The sequence below is a fragment of the Pelobates fuscus genome, chromosome 2, assembly GCF_036172605.1.
Source record: "Pelobates fuscus isolate aPelFus1 chromosome 2, aPelFus1.pri, whole genome shotgun sequence".
Classification (NCBI taxonomy): Eukaryota; Metazoa; Chordata; class Amphibia; order Anura; family Pelobatidae; genus Pelobates; species Pelobates fuscus.
This window is the reverse complement of record NC_086318.1, coordinates 84,161,719-84,175,480: the sequence shown is the minus strand read 5'-3', so window position 1 is coordinate 84,175,480 and position 13,762 is coordinate 84,161,719. Positions and strand designations below refer to the sequence as shown.

Here is a 13,762-nt window from a genome sequence, read left to right as displayed (position 1 = left end):
CCATACTCCCCTAATATATAGGCTATTTTAACCCCAACCCCCACCCCATCCCTCACTTACCTGATCTGTAGGCTGTCTCTGGCTGCATGTGTTGCTCCCCTGCGGTTACACTCAGCAGAGAGAAGCAGGGATAGATGCAGCTTCCTGTCCCTGTCTCTCTCCATACACCACCACCTACTGTCCGGCGCCGGTATTGCAGTCATTTTAAATCTCACACGAAAATTAGCAGAACAAGCTGAAAAATCCAGGGGGGGGGGCAAGAATTTCTGTACATGGAGCCATGTATTCCCTTTTCCCTAATGAAAGTATCACCATACTGTTCCAAAAATTTCAATAGGATTCATGCCCCATAGGATTAACTGGACAGCCTGAGTTAACAAAGCCAGATATTATTTTACACCAAGGTAAAATACACCAAGAGATCTATGTAGTTCAGTAAGAAGGAATGCAGTAATAATTACAAAACTCAAGAATACCTTTATTGAAACAGTGCAACAGTAGACAACACAGACTTTCATAAAGTTAGCACAACGAGCATAAAACTGATTTAGGTTGTCTTTAAGATTAAGTGTAAACAACATTTTATTATAAAATGCAATCAAAGTGAATTTTGGTTGGATATCTTCGGTGGCATACTCCACATGGCGGTGCCCCAAAGCTTGTTATTTTAACATCACGTGTAATCAATGCACAGATTAATCTCACTTATACTGTCATTTCATAGCTTGGCTTGATAAGCTTTTTAATAAATATAAAAAAATTGAGAATTTGTTAAATGTTTATTTGAGGTTAGAGGATGCTCAAACTATGTCCCACGAGAGTCAGACAGAGACAGCTCCCGGAATAATCCTCCGTACATGTGTGTATGATTTTCTTATGGTAACACTGCTATGATGGGATACACCTCGTGGTAGTACACACTCTTCGGTCAACTTCTCGTTCTCTGTATTCCAGCACATAACTGTTGCAATGACTTCATTTTTCTCATCCCGACCACCTGTTATGAATATTTTATTGCAGCACGCAGCTATACCACAACTTGCTCGTTCATGACTAAACTTGGTCACTAAACACCAATTGTCTTCAAGAGGGCTGTAAGAGTACAGGGCTTTCATCGCGCCACCTAAAATAAATAAATAAATAAATTAGCCATGCAAAAAGCTGTTTATGATCAATGTCCTCTGATATTCTTCATATGTCTTATGCATATGAAGCAAAAAATTTTACCAAACTGGTTACAGAGATAGTCAAAGTATCTAAAATATTATCAAGAGAGAGATGATATATGGATTTCTGGAAATTTATGGTCGTTAAACTTTTAAGAAAGTGAGAAGAATTGAGAATTGAAAGGAACCTATTCATGAAAACACTTGTTTTTTCAGGATTATTTGTTCCCTTCTATTGCTATGTCCTCTTCCACCAACCTTTGCTGATGTAAAATTGAAGCTTAATATATATTTACCTAATTTCCAGCACCAAGACAACTCCGCTGCAGCGGCCTGTCTGTCAGCAAACCTGCTGCCTCTTCTGTCATCTCGTCCAATTCAATGCTTCTCAAAGAGAAGCAATGAGGATGAGAAACGCATCTGTGGCAAAGTTGCACGCCTCCAATTAAATGCTCCTATGAGCAGCATTTGGTTGAATAGCCGAGTCTGACTCACTTCTGAAGGCTGAAGTGCCTCTTGTGGCTGTCACAAAGACCGCTACTAGAGGGGTATTAAACCTTTTAATGTAAACATAGCTTTTCCTACAACACAGCAATCTTTTACATTAAAGGGTTTAAACGACAGGACCTCTGCATCCAGACCACTTCATTGAGAGGAAGTGGTCTGGATGTCTTTAGTGACCCTTTAAATAAAATTGAAACATCTCTCTCTCTCTCTGTAAGAGGATTCTGCTATAGAACTCCAAGATTTCTCTTTTTTTTTTTTTTAAATGACAAATTGTAGAACCATACGTTGTAGAACAACAAATAGAGCCCGATCATGCTAGTTACCATGCAAGTATTTTTTGTATTATTACATGTAGGTTTAAATTTACAATGACCACTCAGCAACAATTAACATTAAATATTTCTGTGTAAAAGTTTGTGTTGGAATAACAAAGTGTTAATATACATTAATGTTTTCCTAAATACATCAATTAATTTGCTTAATATATCTAAGGGAGGGGGGCGGAGCCTGACCTGCAAGCGAGCCAGACGCAGAAAGCCGGAGCTCCCGACTTCATCGCTAAATTAAGCTTCATAACTCGGCGGGCACGGCTTTTAAATCGAACCCGACAGGGTAATTAAGGTCAGGGGGACCCAGGGAAGCTAAACAACACCTCACTCGTGCGCTTACCCTGCCCAAACCCTGTGTTCCTTGCTGCGGCCTACCTGGAACGGAGCTGAGGGGAAGCGGCCGATCCCCTTGGGCTACGAGAAGGGACTCGAAACAGCGGCACTCCAACCCCCCCCCCCGGACTGGCGGGGGTCATCCCGGTCCCCCACAGAGACAGTACACTGTACTCACGCTCACCATACAGCGAGAAGACTCTGAATCAACCCCGACACTCAAAGATGGCGGAGGTCGGACGCCCACGAGGCGAGGACCTGGAGCAGGGGCGGCCATATGACTATGCCGCAGATACCCAAGCGAAGCTAGAGAAAATATTTAATCGCTTCTGGCGGAGACTGCAGCGGCGATGCACCGCACACACGGTCAGTCCCCAGCCGGGAGGCGAGACAGCTCAATCACAAGCGATGAAAGGGCCTGCCGAGAGCCGGGCACAGAAGGAGACGCCTGCACGCAAGACGCCACACCCGATACCAGGGTTGCCGCAGTCCGCAGGTCCCAGCACACGCCACCAATGGATGAGGGGTCCCAGGCCCCCCAGGGGACTACCCCCAAGGGACACACAGAGAGCCGTAAAGCACCAACCTAAACCCACGCGACGGATCTACAGGGCCCATCAGTCGAACTCACCAGGCTCAACCCAGAAACCCACCAGACCACAGACCTTTGACAAGCCGAGGCAGAACCTCTCCCAAGCACGAGACAGGGCTGACTACTCCACCAAACTCCACAATGCGACCTTGGCAACCAACAAGTCAAGTTACAAGGTCTGGGTCGGGAGGGGAGCCTTACTGGGGACTTTGGGACTCTTACCTCTCCTCTGCCAGGGCTGCCAAGCACCCCTAACTTTATTCCCTGTGCTGGGCATAGGCTGACAGGGCACACACATGCCAGGACTCACAGAGGCTCATACTTATAACCTCTGCCATAAGGGACACTGTCCAGGCCACACTGCAGCCTCATATACAGTGAATCACCAAAGTGAAGAACTTTAAAGAAGAACTCACGGTTTGACCGCTCTTACTTAAATTGGCAATCTCACAATACTATTGACAGGGGTAATATCTCACTACATATGACACACAGGCTCTCAAAAGGCCTGTCACTCACTCACTTAACGGGACCAAGCCTGTCTGCCTGCCTGGCAGTTTTTCATGAATATCTCACCCTATATACACTTCAGACATCCACACTGCCTGCATGTTTCTCCTTCTCTTTTAGACTTAGCACCCTTATAACAATGCTCTTCCAATCGCATAATGCTGCGCTACACACACGGGTCATGCCACCTGACGGCCTTCCACATGCCACTCTCATGTTAATAAGCCTGTCTGCCTGGCACCATCCTGAGATACACGACCTTTATTACACTCTTGTATTATAAGCATGTAACATTAACCACTCAGTAACGCCTGACTTACTAACGTTAAACCTGTTTTTGTTTAAACATAGACTATAAAAATGTGCATGTTCTTCATATGTCACTTAATGCTTTAAACATGTTTTATTGATGCTTGATCACGCTAATGTGACATATAGTAAGCCTGTCTGTATTTTTTCCTATATGCACGACCAAAATAAAGAATTAAAAAAATATATAAATATATATATCTAAGGGAAATGAAACTTCTTCAGTTTTTTTACATTTTAGGTGTATTTAAATGCATTAACCCAGAATATGTGTATAACAAGGCCCTCTACAGGTAGAATACACACAGTCATGGTGCTTGTACCCGTAAAAACAGATATAAGAACCTAGAATGTAATGCTGCTCTTTTCAACATGGCCGCCACTGTGTATGTATGTGCGTCCAGTAGTGGCCATGCTTATAGATTTTTCTACAGGAGATAAAGCAGAACCTCAGCAAGAGAGTGCAACTGCATGAATTTTATTGGAAATAACTACATATCCACACATTTACCAGTGGTATAGCTAACACAGTATGTAGATACAATATGGAGCATTGCAAAAACTGAATTCTTTAATGTCCATCATGCCAGAGCCCCTGTGAGCTATTTTTCAAGAATGACACACTTTTTAAATTGGGTCCAAATTTATTTTATAGGCTTTGAGAAAATGCTATTATATGTCTGTGTTGAGCCTCTTCAGTTAAAAATAAAATAAGCAAATGCATAGAAAATTCATATCACTTAAATGTGTTTGAGTGTTACAATAAAAAAATATATATATTTTAAAGGGGGGCTAGCTGGTCGCACATAATCCGAGCTCTGGGTCTAAGACTCCAATTCAGCAGGTTTTAACCTTCAATGCTTGCTTCCCTAAGCGCACACATAAGCCAGACACCCTCAGGTTAGCCATGGCCACTAACATAGTAACTTTGAAGCTGGTGATTGGCAGACATGCGATGGAAAGCAAGTGCAACCTATGGGAGGCTGACATGGGGAGAGGCGGCCGCTCTCCTCGGTCTCGAGCTGACTACGGAGACCAAGCATGCTCTCACTCCCCCCTATGGACCAGTGGGGGTTTTTCCAGTCCTTCCTGAGGTGAAGCCACACTTACTCTGCCCACACTCAATGGTTCCCATGGAGAGGGCTTACCGCAGGCTGCGAGCCAAGATGGCCGCCGAGACAATGCCCTCTGCACTCCTGTCTCCCACGACTTGGGCCATACTGGAAGGCCAGATAGACAAGGCCTTCGAGCACTTCTGGACACAACTCTGGAACAGATTCCAGCAGCAGCTGCCACAGCCAGACACCGCAACCCAGCTAAAATCTGGCCTTTTGCCGAAAAAAAGCCAAGCCGGGATGCACCAGGCGAAGCACTAAAGCAGTGCAACTGGTGGGAAGACGGAGGCAAGTACTCACTCAACATGCAACGAGGAAGCATAACAATGATCCCCAGGTTCCAGCTCAAGTGCTACCTGCAGCTTCACATGGGACCTATGGGTCAGGTGAAGGAAACTGTAATCTCTTTAAGAGCTGGTGGGGTCCCCAGACACAAGAATCTTGCCCTTTCTATCATCATGTCTATATGACCTTCTTGAGGGGCATAGGATGAGCAGTGGGACACTTAAAGGCAGCCTGTTCCACCCGTAGCTGTGGGCTAATTGTAATTGTTTTTGTTCCTTTTTTACTACACGTTAATATACACCCGGGGAAATTCACTTTTACGGCAAACGTTAGATAATCGTAATATCCCTTATAATAACAGTCATTATGTTTTTTTAATGTTATTATGAATTCATGTACGCCTAGCTAGTTTTCTCTAACATTAAAAAAAAAGTGCTGTTTTCTCTGCCATGTCAATGAATATTGCTGTTGTTGTGGCGTTGCAAGCCTGTATGTAAATTTGAGTACGAAAAAAACAACAAAAAAAGAACAACAACTTACCAACAACATAAATATGGTCATGGAAGCTAACAGCATTGATACATTTCGCTTCCACTGGCATTGGCGCTTTAAAACTCCATTTATTGGTTGCGGGATCAAAACACTGTGTTTTATCAGTAGCTAGCTTTCCGTTTGGTCCACCGCCGATAATATACAATTTGTTCTGGTAGCTTGCTGCAGCAAATGAACTCACACTGAACAATAAAGGAGCTACCTACAAAACAAACATGATAATGAGTACTTATCACAATAAGTTAGTGCTATCGCACAAAGTAATATATGTGAATTTTCATAAAGGAATACAAAACTTTTACGAATGAGTAGAGATAACAGTGAAAGAGAAGTTAAAGGTTTATACTAAAACAATGGTTCATAACCTTTTCTAGGCACAAAAAATATCCAAGGCCCCTAACCAGTGCACATGTGTACTTAATTGGTAGCCTTTAAATCCTACTAGTTATTACTATTCACTTTCAATATTAAAACTGGAATATATAAATATTTCTAATTCATTAAAAAAGACAAAAACACTGTACACAAACGGTACCTTTTTGAAATAACAATGCAAACATATAAATATCAAGAGACATAGTAGTCCCTACATTTTTTAAAGCCTAAGTTGACAAAAATCTGGAGAAGAGCATCTTCTCATGTATCATGAAAGATGGTCTATGAAGGATTCCAAGGTCTAAGAGTATGTTATATATATTTTCCTGGCTAATCATGGCAGTCTATACTTATATGGGTTAGTTCCGCCCCTTACAGACGTTCGGACAGACCAAAATAAGACTTTAAAGGAGGCTCCGTTCCTAAGGTCTTCAGTCATTTTCCTGTCCAACAGCCCTTAGGTTAGAGAGCATATTTCTCTCTTATTTAAGTTCTAAATTGACATTTATTTCTTCTTTCAGATTTACATTTAAATTTGCCCGTGCTGATCGCACAAACCGGCTTCTTGGTTTCAGATGGTTTTGCGCTCATTCAAATGATTGCCGGCGCATGCGCAATTCGTGCTTTTATTTAGTTTTTAAAAATGACGCGAACTAAGGGATTCGTATGCCGTGGCGTCCATTTTAAGTATGGGCAACACTAGTAAGTGCTGAAAAACGAGATGTTTAACCCCTTAAGGACACATGACATGTGTGACATGTCATGATTCCCTTTTATTCCAGAAGTTTGGTCCTTAAGGGGTTAAAGTATTTAAAGGCACCTGTTATACTGCTTTCTGCTGTATTTCTTGGTGTAGAAGTTCCTAAAGTGCCAGCAGGCTTGGTTTCAAATTGCCTCAGGTAGAATTATGTCTGGTTAGACATTATGTTATTTTGGAAATATTTCTTTTATGTATTACAGTTAATAAATGTATTTATATATTTATTTTAGTTAGCCCATTATGACCTCTCCAGCTAACGCTCGGATGTCTATTTCTGAATCCAGGTAAGCGAAGTTTATTCAGTCCTGGGTTTTCGTTTATTTTTTAATATATTATTAAAATTGTTCTTCTATCTTACTATATACTATACCATTGGGTAATAAATATAAAAGAAACAAATTAAAACCAATGTGGCTTAGTAGAGAAGTAACACAAGGGATTATATATAAGAAAATGGCATTTAAAACATTTAAATCAGACAAATCAGAGGCATCTTATATAAGATATAAGGAAGCCAATAATGTTTGCTAAAAAGGCAATTAAAGTGGCTAAACTAGAAAATGAGAAATTGATAGCCAAAGAATGCAAAACCAACCCCATTTTATTTTTCAAGTACATCAATTTAAAGAAAACAAAGAATGAAAGTGTAGGTACACTGGAAACAGAGATGGGTTTGTTAGCTAATGAAGACAAGGAAAAAGCTGGTCTATTTTCTTCAGTATATATTAATGAGGATCCTATGGCAAGAGATATGCAAATGATTGCTGCAAAAAACTTGCAGATAACTTGTGATTGGATAACTCAAAACAAGGTGCTACAGCTATTAAAGAAAATAATGTAAATAAAGCTCCGGGGCCTGACTGTATTCACCCACGACTACTTAAGGAGCTAAGTGGGTAAATAAGTGAACCTCTGTATTTTAATTTTTTTTAAGGTTCTTTTGTTTCAGGTATTGTACCGGAGGATTGGAGGAAGGCAGATGTTCCTATATTTAAAAAAAAGTGTTCAAAATCCTTGCCTGGAAATTATGGACCTGTGAGCTTCTGTGACTGGGAAAATATTTGAAGGGCTGTTAAGGGATAATATTCAGGAATTCATTGGGAATAACTTTGTTATTAGCAATAATCAGCATGGTTTTATGAAACATAGGTTATGTCAAACTAACCTAATTGCATTCTACGAAGAAGTAAGTAGAAGTATAGATCAGGGTGTTGCAGTGGATATGATCTACTTGGATTTTTCCATGGCATTTGATACGGTTTCTCACAATAGGTTAGTCTTCAAACTAAAATAAATTGGTCTAGATGAATATTCTTGTTCTTGGGTAGAACATTGGCTTAAGGATAGAGTACAACGAGTTGTCATTAATAGTAAATTTTCAGGCTGGACAAAAATGGTAAGTGGTGTCCCTCAGGGTTCTGTTTTGGGACCACTTCTATTTAACATATTTATAAATGATCTTGAAATAGGAATTGAAAGCCATGTATCAGTGTTTGCAGACGACAAAAAAACTTTACTTTGTAAGTAATAAAATGTGAGCAGGATATTACTTTGCTGTAGAGGGATTTGGATTGATTGGGGGACTGGGCACTAAAATGGCAGATGAAATTTAACGTAGAGAAATGCAAAGTTATGCACTTCGGGGTTAAGAATGCACAAGCAACTTGCACCCTAAATGGTAGTGAACTAGGGATAACCACACACGAGAAGGATTTGGGAATTGTTATAGACAACAAATTAGGCAGCAATATGCAATGTCAATCTGCAGTTGCTCAGGCCAGTAAGGTTTTGTCATGTATAAATAGGAGCATAAATTCTCGGGATGAAAATATAACTTTGCCTCTTTATAAATCGCTGGTAAGACCACACCTTAAATATGCTGTGCAAATTTGGGCACCTGTTTTAAAGAAAGATATCATGGCACTAGAAAAAGTGCAGAAACGAGCTACAAAATTGATAAAAGAAATGGAGCATTTTAGTTTTGGAGAAAGGTTAAACATTTTTAATCTGTTTAGTTTGGAAAAACGGTGCCTGAGAGGGCATATGAGAACATTATACAAATATATTCGGGGCCAGTACAAACCTTTATCTGGAAATCTATTTATAAACAGGGCTATACATAGGACACGAGGTCACACATTTAGACTGGAAGAAAAGAGATTTCATCTAAGGCAAAGAAAAGTTATTTTTTACAGTGAGAGCAATAAGGATATGGAATTCTCTGCCTGAAGAAGTGGTTTTGTCAGAGTCTATACAGATGTTTAAACTGCAATTGGATAAATACTTGCAAAAACATAAATAATATTCTAATTACTGTGGTAATAGCTGCTTAATCCAAGGAGACATCTGGCTGCTATTTTGGGGTCAATAAGGAATTTTTTCCTAGTTTTTTGAAAAATTGGAAGAGCTTCAGACTAGGTTTTTTGCCTTCTTTTGGATCAACAGCAAAAACATATGAGGAAGGCTGAACTTGATGGACGCAAGTCTCTTTTCAGCTATGTAAATATGTAACTATATAGTAATGAAGAACATACGACGGCTTCCCCTACTAAAAAAAGAAAAACACTTGCGCAGGATGCAATGGAAAGGCATTGAAGGGTAAACAGCTATGCTTAGACAGTCTACAGAAAGTAGCAGTATCATCGTCTACAACCCCAGCTCCTTCGACAGATTTACTATCTTGGATAAGGAATAGTAATAAGGGCAAGACTTTTCGCAGTCCTCTGCGAAGGAATAGTAATAAAGGCATTTCGGAAGCCCTTGAGGTAAAAAAGAGGTCTGAGAAAAGACCCAGACAGAGTCAAGACTCTTCGCAGTCCTCTGACTCTGAAGGCATTGAACCTATGGGGGATCAGGTAGACCCCAGCGATAGTGACGGCAAAATGATGAGTGAAGCCCTAGATTCTAGAGCTGTTGAGAAATTAATAAATTAATCCTTATAGTGGGGAAATCATTAGATATTCCTGAGGATGTCCCCAAAGCTGAAAGTTCAGACAAGCACTTTGCTGATTTGAATAAGCAAAGATTATCCTTCCCTCTACACAAGTCCATTAATAACTTAGTTACAGCTGCGTGGAAAAACCTTGGCCTTCCAAGGTAAATTGGCAAGATTAAACCCTCCGAAAGAGTGCACTTCTAAGCTGTGGATTACGCCTCCCAAGGTAGATGCTCCAGTATCCAGAGTTGCAAGGAAAACCATGCTACCTTTTGGATAGCTCAGCATCCCTCTGTGAACCTATGGACCACAAACTGGATGCAGATCAATGTTGTATATACACAGCAACAGTAGCAGGATGCCACCCTGCTGTGGCTCTTACTGCAGTTTCTAGAACAATGAAGAACTGGATCAGAGAGCTGGATTCAGAAGTGGAAAGAGGGGTCTGCTTGACTTCATCTGGGACCTAAAGATGGCAACTGAGTTCATTGATGATGCATTCTTTTGAAAGGTCCTGGTGACTCTGATTGTAAGGCTAAGTACTCTGGGATTCAACTTATTCCACTACCTGGACGATCTACTCCTACTAGCTCCAAATCCAAGGACAGCGATAACCCAGAGAGATGTTGTACTGGAGGAACTTCAAAGGTTCGGGTGGTTGATAAACCACGAGAAGAGCAACCTGATACTTGCCCAGAAGAGGACATTCTTGGGAGCCGAATTCAATACAATCAGCAATTTACGCTCCCTATCCCAAGACAGGATCAAAATAATGTTTCTCTTCATTTCATAATTTCACCGGGAACGTCTGGTCACTTCAAGGAAGTTCATGCAACTTCTAGGAATTCTAGCCTCCACGATTGGCCTGGTAAAATGGGCACAGTGGCATCTGCATGTGCCTCAAAAGGCTTTTCTTTCCAAATTCGACAAAACAAAGGGAAATTAGAATCAGTTGATGAAGATTCCTCCAATGACTAGACTGCATCTCACTTGGTGGCTGACGAAGAATAATGTGACCAGGTGGTTTCCCTTAACAGACCCACACTGGATAATCTTAACTACAAATGCCAGTGCACCAGGATGGGGAGCACATTGCCTGAACCAGGTAGCTCAGGGTCAGTGGTCAACATCCTGGAGGTGAGAACTATTTTCAAAGCTCTCCAGAGATTCAGGAAAAGTATATATCACTAGTGAATCTGTATCCATTCAGACAACTAGGCTGCAGTGGCATAAATAAACCATTAAGGTGGGACCCACAGTCGCATGTTGATAAGAGAGATTTACCCAATCTTGATATGATCACAGTGACATGTTCAAGGCTACTCCACAGGCCATCTTCCAGGGAGTCAGAATACAGTGGCGGATTATCTAAGCCGGGTAACCCTGGATAGGTTTGAATGGCATCTGTCCAGAAGTTTTCCTGGAACTGACAAGACGTTGGAGAGTACCTCAGATAGACCCGATGGCAACATCCAAGTACAACCAGATACTTTTCCAGATTAGGATTACTTCTCCAGACACTTCGACCCACGAGCTTGGGGTCAGGATGCCTTGACTCAGGAATGGAGGTTCAACCTGACCTACATTTTTCCTCCTATACCTCTAATTTATTGGGTCCTGAGAAAGATTGGGAGAGAGAGTGGAGACCATAGCAATTCTCCCCTTTTGGCCAAGAAATCCTTGGTTCCCAATGGCGATTCGAATGAGTCTGGAACATTCCAGAAATCTCCCAGCCTGATCTTCTGATTCAAGGTCCTCTGTTTCACCCAGACTCTCACGCTCTGGGTTTGATGGCATGGAGATTGAGCGGGAGCCACTTATAGGTAAAACATAACTAGCTATGTTATCAAAACCTTATTACAGTCTCGAAAAGCTATCACCTCCTCTTCATACTATATATTATCTATTATGTAAATTTGGCAAGTGTTTGTTACGTGGTTTTTGGAGCATGCGTTGGATATTTCTCCACCTCCGATAGCTACTATACTTAACTTTCTTCAGTCGGGACTGGATAAAGAACTAAGCTACAATACCCTTAAGGTTCAAGTTTCCTCTTTGCCTGCATTAAGGGGTATTTGTTGGGCCCCAGACCCTTTGGTTATCCGCTTCATGAGGGCTGTCATTAAAATGTTACCTTGTCTGAAAGCTTTTTTTTTTTTTTTTTATCAGGCTCATTTTTATATAAAATTAGTTGCACATATATTCAATTGGTGAGAGTAGATTCAATCTGTGGGTATGCTTAAACATTGTTTGAACCAATCAGTGAACAACACAGGGTTTCATACATATATTAATAGCAGTTTAAACAGACTAGTGCGTTTCGATTTGAAGTGGTTTACAGGCTAAGTCCTGTGAATCGCTACAACCTGCGCATTGGTTGCTGTTATTAAGTTGGGTCTAGCTAGGCATATCTTTAGGTATAGCACAAATAGATGATATTTTAAACTATGTCTGTAAACGATAATTCTACAAATGCTAGGCTCTAGATACTTTAACTGACAGCCTAGGGTTGGTTAGTCACAGTGAGATTCTTGGAGAAGTATGCCTGTTATGGTATAGTATATAAGTGTTAGCTTAAAATACAGTTCAGTGTTAGTGTTAGTACAGTCGTTCTATAGTTGGGTTCCAGGTTATACATGTATGTCTGAATGTGTGATGCTATGGATTCTGCCTTCGGTATAGGTTAGCTATGCATGTCGGTGGTTCAGTAAAAACAGAGTTAGCTATAAGATACGCTTCGGAAAGAGGGTAAGTCCTATACTGGGAAGCAGGTAATTGCTAAGCATGCATGCAGGCGCTTTTGCCTCCCGATAGTTGCGGCTACGTGGCCGCTTCAGAGCCAAAAGGCCGCTGTTACCAATCATACAACATAGGTCTATATATAGAGGACAAACCAGAAAACAAACAAAAAACAAAACTTGGAGTCATCACCAGTTGATGTGAGGCATTGTCCTTGTTGGGCTTTACGTTGGGGCTTTCAGCCTATGCCCGATGTCGGGAAGTCCCAGCCGCCGCCTCTACAAGTGTCTCTACTGGGAACTCTGGGCAAGGTGCCTCTGCATCTGGATCCAGCTTTGATGGCGTCCTGGAGGGTACGCTGACGTTCTGCCTCTCAGTTGGCAGTGCTGGTGGCGGGAGGTCGGGTTATTCTGCGCCAGGCACTGAGAGGCTGGGTTGGTGAGTTGGCTTCGCAGGAGTCGCTTGTGCGGGAGTCTCGCCGTTGTACAGCTGCGGGTGGGAGCTCGCGTCCGGGAAACGTAGCCTCTGCACCCTCCCTGAGGGCTGCAGGGATCCGCGTTGGAGCGTGGGAGCGCGAACTCCGGCACCCCGGAGACAAGGCACTGTTTCCATCCGTGCTGTGTTTACGTTCCGATTCCCGTTGGGAGCTGCTCTTGATATACGGGGGGTGTACCCGCCTAGCTGGCGCCGGGTTGCCGGGCAGATCCACGCCGCCATCTGTCTCATCAGCCGCTTGTAGTACTGCCACCTGGTTTTCAGCTTTGTCCAGAGGTTGTCACCGAGCCGCTTGTAGAACTCCCATGTGTGTCTGGGAGGTTTGATGAGTGCACATTGTGTTGTGGATCTCGTCCGTGCCGCCATCTTGGGTGGGCCTTGGCGAGTCCGCTTTGTTTTAGGTAATGTCGCTTGGTCCTGCTGTGTTGCAGGTGCATTCCTACCCCGCAAGGACTGGGATATCCCCCGCCGGTCCAAAGGGGGGGGGTAGCGGGGTCGCCGTGGGTTCCCGTTTGGGCGTGTGGCCCCTGTCAGGAGGTCGGACGTCTCCTCCGGACCGGTGCCGGGTGCCGGGTTTGCCGTCACGTATCGGTGTCGGGCCGGTATCATCGTGTGCCTCTCTGTCCGCTGAGTTGGTTCCCGAACACCGTATGCCTCTGGCGTTAGTGGATCACTCGTTAATTGCGTGAGTTTGCTTGTTATTGCAGGAGCTCATGAGATGTGCAGCCGGCCATCTTGGCTGCCAGGCCCCGCCCCCCGT

At 42.6% G+C, this 13,762-nt stretch overlaps 1 protein-coding gene across 1 annotated transcript in view; it reads right to left on the bottom strand.

Moving 5' to 3' along the window:
- Positions 1 to 457: 457 nt before the first annotated feature.
- The window catches only part of KLHL6 (kelch like family member 6), a 56,721-nt gene continuing 43,416 nt past the window's right edge, over positions 458 to 13,762 (bottom strand). Inside the window, exons 6-7 of the mRNA XM_063440958.1 lie at positions 5,687 to 5,900; positions 458 to 1,123 (exon numbers count right to left, since the gene is read on the bottom strand). Coding sequence (XP_063297028.1) covers positions 822 to 1,123; positions 5,687 to 5,900 — 516 coding nt within the window. The 3' untranslated portion in view covers positions 458 to 821. The remainder of the gene's footprint in view (positions 1,124 to 5,686; positions 5,901 to 13,762) is intronic.